Source organism: Theobroma umbraticum, unplaced genomic scaffold (genome assembly GCF_002168275.2).
Source record: "Theobroma umbraticum cultivar Fairchild unplaced genomic scaffold, ASM216827v3 scaffold_67.0, whole genome shotgun sequence".
NCBI classification, from domain to species: Eukaryota; Viridiplantae; Streptophyta; class Magnoliopsida; order Malvales; family Malvaceae; genus Theobroma; species Theobroma umbraticum.
The window spans coordinates 3158474-3166691 of record NW_018397262.1 but is presented as its reverse complement, the minus strand read 5'-3'; the positions used below and the strand labels follow the sequence as shown (position 1 = coordinate 3166691).

The 8218-nt window shown below is 31.9% G+C and overlaps 1 protein-coding gene across 1 annotated transcript; it reads right to left on the bottom strand.

The window, feature by feature from the left end:
• Positions 1 to 4854: 4854 nt before the first annotated feature.
• Positions 4855 to 6318, bottom strand: LOC110419056 (scopoletin 8-hydroxylase-like). The gene is made up of 3 exons (XM_021431934.2): positions 5750 to 6318; positions 5236 to 5581; positions 4855 to 5097 (listed from the first exon to the last, which is right to left on the bottom strand). The coding sequence occupies exons 1-3, from the start codon at positions 6316 to 6318 to the stop codon at positions 4855 to 4857; spliced, it is 1158 nt and encodes a 385-aa protein (XP_021287609.2).
• Between the last annotated feature and the right edge of the window lie 1900 nt (positions 6319 to 8218).

Sequence of the window (8218 nt, the reverse complement as noted above, 5' to 3'; positions counted from 1 at the left end):
TCTCCCATTAAATCATCCCCAACGGCTATGAAATTTTTCAAAGTATGAAAGGGACTTTTCCAACACATTTTGAAAGAGAGAAAAATTGAGAAAAAGATCATTTGATCTAGAATCAAATGAGGTGAAGAAGAAAAGGAATAAAAGAAAACAACCCATGCTAAAACAAGCCACTCGTATTCTTTTAAAAAGCTTGTGAGTTATGTTTGAGCATCAACTCCTTTGTGTTTTCACTCATATATTTTGTAATCATTTTATAGCTCCTTCAACTTCCTCCATTGTACTTACTTAGCAAACCTACCTTTTAGAGGTATCCTTTGCTTTGAGCTTGTAAGAGAGAGAGGTTATGCCTTAACCTTTAAAAGGTAATGTTGTAAAGGTTTTGCTTGATCCTTGAAAAGCCTGAGGTTATGTCTGCTTGAAAATGCATATAACTTTTACTTGATCCATGAAAAGGCATGGGTTATGCTTACTCCCGTAAAAAGGCAGTGGGTAAGGTTATATTTGATCCTTTTTACTCTCGTAAAAAGGCAGTGGGTAAGGCAGCGCATACAGGTTATGCTTAACCTTAAAAGTCAATTTTATAGTGAATTGCAAACTCCTTGATGAGCCAAAGGAGAAGATGTAGGTGCCTATGGAGAAGACTAAAACTCTAAAAATGGTTTGTGTCTTTTCTCATTTCTCCTTACTCTTGAATTTGTGGATTTTCTCTTTACTCTTCATTACTTCTTACTTATGCTTTTTACTATGCTCTGAAGAGGTTTCGTTATTTGTTTTTAAACTATTTTTTAACTCATTCTTCAAATCATTTTTAAGACACTTTGACAAACTTGTGCTTTTTATTTTAAAGAAGTTTTTGAAACTCACAACTCATTCACTATTCACTTTCTTACTTGTGCCTTTTACTTCATTGTGAAAAGGTTTCAATATTTGTTTTCAAACTAGTTTTTAAACTTACTCTTCACATCACTCATGATTTGCTTTAATATATTTGTACACATTTTACTTTTGACAGTTTTGAAAATTTGTTTTCAACTTTGTTGTTCTTTTCCTTTGGTTTGTTTTAAATTGAAAATAGATTTGAAAACTTGTCATCAAGGTCAAAAAATTCAAGTCAAGTTTGATCATGAATTATATTGTGTGTTGACACAATTAAAAAATCTTTTTGAATATGTACTTGAATGATGAGTATGTCTTCCATGAGCTTAAATGATTACATGATCTAAGAACTTTATGTGCATCCAACTTGAGCTTATAGGTTACCAATTGAATACTTATTTCTTAAATCTTAACAATTGGTATCCGTTGATGTTTGGATGCTCATTCTTAATAAATTCATGAGTTGAGTGCTTTATTTTCAATATTTCATAACGATTTGCATTACTCATGAATCATGAATTATTAATAAATAGCATGTACCTTGAACTTCATTGCATATATTTTAATGGATATATATCTATATATTTTGAGGAAAAGTAAAATCATGCTTGCATTTCATGGAACATATTGGAATCATGATTAGTGAAAATAGCCAAATATTTTCTTTTCTAATCACGTTTGTGCTTACTTGATCATAATATTTTCTCACATGATTGCAACAAGAGCTAAATGTTTTGGCAATCTTCATTAAAAATGATATTCTTTGATTCTCCTTGAATTGGTAGGTCCATATATAATTAGGAGAATTTATATTGGAATGCTTGCTTGAAAATGACTTGGAAGAATGCTTGCTAAAAGTTCTTAATGTTAATATTTTCTTAATATTTGATGACATGTGCTTATTGTGGAAATTCTCCTTGAGTTGTCATTCTTACATAAATTGGAGAATTCTTTACTTGATTGATATTGCTTGGTTAAGGCTTGATGATGCTCAACAATGATTAGTTCTTGATGAAAATTGAAAAATGCTTATTGATGCTTGAAAATGATTAACTTCATAACAAATGATGCCTTGGACATGTTTAGGAACTCTCCTAACTATTTATGTTGAGCTTATGATTTATTAAGGGGGAGCTTATCAAGTTCTGTGTCATTAGAACTTTGTATATTCAACAGCAAGTTGTGGTGAAAATTCGACAAATTGGTGTTTTTCATTATTGGTAATATCTTTCTCACACCATATGTACTTTAATGTCTCACTTATGCTTGAATGGTGAAATGCACTTGTGGTATAAAGTTTCTCTCCAACCATTAGTATCAAAGTTTAGGTATCTTCAATTGGCATCTAGTTTTAAATCTACATCAAGCTTTATGTTATCACTTCTTCACTTTAGCTTGAAAATGATTACAGTTTTGTTAAATGCGTTTGAGCCTTGAAGTTAATATGCTTGGAATGCTCAATGATAGGGGGAATGTCTACTAGTGCTTAACAAATTGATAAAACGAGCTTGAAATGATTCTTTCCCTCACAATTGATTTTGTGTTTATTTGCTTCTACAAAGGGGGAGGTTTTGTCTATCAATTGGTATTTGTTTTAAGTATTGGTGGGAGAATGAGTGATGTGCTAATTGAATATCTTTTTCTAGTAATTTCTATATTCCTTCTTATGCTTATTATGTTTTGCAAATTGTGTTTCTACCTTTCTTTTTGATATAACAAAAAAGAAGAGAGATATTGAGAAAATTTGACTTTTCAAAAAGGAATATTTGATCTTCAAGTTCTGAACCTTGCAACCATTTAGGGAGAGTACTTTACAAGCAAATTTTGCTTAGTTTTGTCATATAAAAAAATGGGAGATTGTTAACTTTAATAGCTTGAAAATGATTAGAGTCTTGACATGATAAAAATGATCAAAATTTCTTCTTTAAGAAATTCTTGAATGGTTTTGAGTAATCCTTGAGTGCTTTTGATATGGTTAGTGTTTCCTTACTTAATTGACATTTGAACTTGTGTTTGAAGTTGTTTTGTGAAAGGAAAAAGCTTTTATATAGTTTGAATCTCAAGTTCAAGCAAAAGGAATCGACTAATGGAAAAGGAAACATCAATTCTTGAAAAAACAAAAGGCTACTAAATCAAAAGAATAGAGCACTCAAAAAGTGAAAGGTGGATTCTTGTTAAGGTAGAAGTATAAGGGAAAAGCTCTGGACAACAAGAATCAACTTCTCAAGTCTCCAATGATCGATTCTTTAAGGAAAAATGCAAAAAGATTGAAAACATGTTGAAAAAGCCAAAAGAGAGACGAAAACTTGCTAAAAAAGTTAAAAGGGGAAATTTGAGCAGAAAAACCAAAATTTAAAATTTCAAAATAAAGCTCAATTGGCATCAAGAATCAACTTCTCAAAAAAGGAATGCTCGATTCTTAGAAAATAGAATACTCTAAGTGTAAAAAGAATCAACTTCTCAAGAATGCAATGCTCGATTCTTACAAAACGAAATGCTCCACAGATAAAAAAAATCAACTTCTCAAGAATGCAATGTTTGATTCCTTCAAAATAGAAAGTTCTAGAAACACAAAGAATCGACTTCTCATAAATGCACTGCTTAATTCCCAAGCTTAAAAAACTAGCTGTTAAGCACGAAAAAGACAGGAAAATGGCTAGTTCTCCTATCAAATCATTCTCAACTGCTATAAACTTTTTTCAAATATACAAGAGACTTCTCCAACACATTTGGAAAAAGAGAAGAGTTGAAAAAGAAGATCATTTGATTTGGAATCAAATGAGATGAAAAAGAAGAGGAAAAAAAGAGAAAAATTAAGTTAAAGCAAGCCACTCATATTCTTTTAAAAGCTTGTGAGGTATGTTTAAGCTTCAACTCCTTTGTGCTTTCACTCATATCTTCTATGATCATTTTATAGCTCTTTCAAACTCTTTCTCCATTGTACTTACTATACAAAAGCCACCTTCTTGAGGTATCATTTGCTTTGAGCTTTTATGAGAGAAAGGTTATGCCTTAACCTTTAAAAGGCAGTGTTGTAAAGGTTTTACATGATTCTTGAAAAGATTGATGTTATGTCTGCTTCTTGAAAAGGCTTATAGGTTCTACTGGATCCTTGAAAAGGCATGGGTTAGGCTTGCTCCTGTGAAAAGGCAATGTGTGAGGTTATGCTTAATCTTCTTGAAAAGGTAATGTGTAATGATTATGCTTGAATCTTTAAAAGGCAGTTTTATAATGGATTGCAAACTCCTTAGTGAGCCAATGGAAAGGATATAAGCACTTATGGAGAAGATCGAACCTTTATAAATTATTTGTGTCTTTTCTCTCTACTGCTTACTCTTGAACTTGTACATTTTCTCTTTACTCTTCACTACTTCGTACTTATGCTTTTTACTTTGATATGAAATGGTTTGATTATTTGTTTTTAATCTACTTTTTTATTTTAACTCATTCTTCAAATCATTTTTATGACACGTTGACAAACTTGCGCTTTTTATGTTGAAGAAGTTTTCGAAATTCACAGCTCATTCACTCTTCACTTTCGTACTTGTGCATTTTACTTCATTGTGAAGAGATTTCAATATCTGTTTCCAAACTTGTTCTTTAACTTACTCGTCACATAAGTCATGATTTACTTTGATATATTTGTAAACATTTTACTTTGAAGAGATTTGAAAATTGTTTTCAATTTAGCTGTTCTTTTCCTTTGGTTCGTTTTAAATTGAAAACTGATTTGAAAACTTATCATTAAGCTCAAAACTTCTATGTAAGTCCATAGAAGAAGTTTACTAGAAAATATAACATTTTCCACTCACTATTTACAATCCGTAACCAGACAATTTCCGATAGAGTGCAATAGTGTGTACATTTTTTTTTCTTTATTTCAAAATTCAGCATGAGATGAAATATCTAAGAACACCAGACGAAAAACTAAATTCGAGATTACATTTAGGCATATAGAATTTTCTGCATCAAGCCGAGTTAAATCCTTGCAAAATCAAGGGACTTTTTGCCATCGTGTGGATTTGCAAAAAAGCTCTTCATGTAATCTGCAAGCACAAACTCTCTATAACGAGCAATTCCATCGTTCTCTACTACTTGAGGTAGCGGTGCAATCTTCTCCGTTGGTTTTGGAATTGTAAATATTGGTATTGACACCCTTGATTTTGTGCTTGTCGTACGAACTCTATGTTCTGCACTTTTGTACTTTCCATTGCTTAATATCTGTAGGAAAAAACACAAATTAATTAAAAACATGATAACTAAGTATTAGATTCTCATTTTGTTTTCTGTTTATTTTTTTTTTCACATTGATTTTGTCATTAGTAAAAAAAAACCCTCAATCAAAATTTTGATTTGAACCTGTAACATATCGCCGACATTGATGACCAAAGCACCTGGAACAGGAGGGATCTCTACCCATTCTCCCTTCTTATCAGTATCGGCATCTTCTGGAATATTGACATACAAACCACCAATCCCATCTTGCAACAAGACAGTGAGGGTGCCCATGTCAGAGTGACGTCCTACACCAACTGTAAGCTCAGGATTAGGACATGTGGGATAATAGTTCATATTGACAGTTTTCCTTCCAATAAGTGAGTCAATTTTTGAGTCATCTAGTTCGACTCCGAAGTTTCCCATCAAAACATGAAGTAATTTCTTCACCATCTCAAGTGATCTCTTCAAATACTCAAGTGCCACTTCCCTAAAAGAAGAATTAAGGGTAACAGAATCAGATAATTGATTGTATAAACAAAATAGTGGAATGGCATTTGTGAACTCTGTTATTTCCACGAGTCTTTAATTAACTTATGCTTCAAAAATGAAAAATGAAAAAAAAAAACAAAAACAAAAAGACCAAAGCATATTTCACCTGCACTCTATGGGCCAATGTTCAAGAACTTCGGCATCGGTGGTGTATACCATGCTGATATAGTCTTTCCACTCCAATGCTTTCTCTTTAGCTGGCACAAAACTTGTCCCATACTTCACTAACGGGGTTGGACTCACTTCTGTACGATAAACGGCCTTCCTCTCTGCGGGCAGGCCGAAGAAGTTATGTGCGGTATCCTTAAGGGACTCTAGTAGATCAACAGGCACACCATGGTTCACAACTTGGAAGAAGCCGAGAGTCTCAGCTGCTCTAACAATTTCCTTAGCCACTTCATCATGGTCAGGCCCATCTAGCCTCGACAAATCAATTGGTGGCTGTCCATGCTTACTCGCATTTTCCTTGTCTATCTGCTCTGCTGCTGGTTGAATGTAAGCCTGGGGCACCTTTGATATGCCTGAGTCCACCATTCCTTTAACGCCATTTCCATCTCGGACGACAAAGTTGAAAAGTGAACTGCCATTATCAAAACTTGGGGCCATTTGCGATAATGTGAAAATGTGCTTGCTTATATGAAGAGGGTTCGATTGCCAAGAAGTTGTGTGGTGCATCTACCAAAGGGGAGGGCGCTATTTATAGTGCATCGATGCTTAAGCATCAACTAATAAAATAATATTTTCCAGTTGAACTTGATGAATCCATGATGAACGGTTTGAACTTTTCAGCAAGACAATTTATTGGGCGTTTAAAATATGATAATTTTCGGTTTTTGCACCTTTGATTCTCAGTTCCTTGTTGCTGTAGACATTGGAGGAATTTTAACAGTCTATACATTCAAGGAAATGGATTTTCAGCTACTACCAATTCTGACCAATAAAATATGCATGTTGGAAAAAAATATAAAATGAAAAACTCACTGGCTTTTAGTTCTAGAATGTTTTTATTCACTCATCCAACCGCCTTTCTTTACAAAAGAAAGGCTTGATATTTAAAATTCATGTCAGGATGACAAAGATTTTATAAATAAAAGGAAAGTGCTTGCCTTGCATATTTGAATATCGACTGTGCACATGCAGTAACATCTTGGTCTAATAAAGTGCACGATTCAAAACATATTACTCGGTATTTTACGAACTCTCAGACAAATGAACAACAACATGCATGACGTACACAACTATATTGAATTCTTAGGCATAACATGATACAATGGACCTTTTGACGGTTTGAATATTATTCTCAAAATAGAATTTTAACATTGAAAGGAAATATCCATACAATTTCTAAAAGATTTATTAATAAAAAAAAACTCAAATATCTAGAAACTTTAATTTCACTATCACATCCTAAATTTTCACTGTACGTGCAATATGCAAAAATTAAGGGAAAAAAAACCCTTTTTATTACAAGGCTCTCCATCTTTCTCTACCACTTATAAGGCAGTGGGACAAACTTCTTTAATTTGTTAGTAGTGAAATTATATATCAATATCATTATTCATTAGTATTCACTTAGTGCTTTTTTGCACGAATTAAATCTCATATGATTAAGTTTTTTATTTTGGTTTTTTATACTGTTATACTGAAATGTACTAGTTTAAGTTATAAATGCTAAGGATTAGTTTATTATAATTGTAATTTACTTGCAAATAGAATCCCATTAAAAAAAATTCTCATTAATGTTTCTGCCTTTCTTTTGTTTTGTATTCTAATTAGTTATTAAGAAATTCCATTTTTCCATGCCAAAACAAAGGAAATTTTAGATCAAAATTTAAAGTTGTCAATCTAGCAAATCATATTCCTCCAAGAATTATGAAGGAGTGAGGATTTCAACTACTTTTAGTCAGCATTAGAAAAACTTGAGATAGAGAAAACATTTCAGCATGTTGTGAGTTACGTTTCTTTGGGTTGAACTCCATATTCTTCAACAACAAAGTAAAAGATATGTACTCATAATATGACATTTTGAAGGAGAGGTGTTCAGCAAAATCAAAAGACTTCAAACTATCACGTGCCTTTTCAATATTTATGTTAGAACAACAACTTTTTATTGCGTAGATACTAAGACTTCTCTTGCAGCTAATGAGGTCTTTGTCTCAGAGGTTAAGGAGGCTTCAAAACATCTAATCAACACTAAATCAATTGCTTTTAATATTTAAAGATAATAATTTTTTATATACTTTTTTAAGATTAAGATTATAGCAATTAACAATAAATTCATTTACCAATTTCAACCAGACAACTATTTAATCAACAAATTCCTTTTTTAAGATGATATAATGCTTTTGTAATCTAATATTTTCTTATAATTTCTTTGTATCAATAACCAATTAGACTTGCTAAGCTATTTTCAAGAATCATATATATAAGACAATAATCTTAATTAAAAATACTAATGTGGTTAATTTCTCTTTCTATATTCTAAATGCTCAAAATTCAATATATTAAATGGTTAAAGTGTGCCAAAATGTTCAATACGACTTTTTTTTTTCCCTTTGCCTATCTTTCTCTTTCT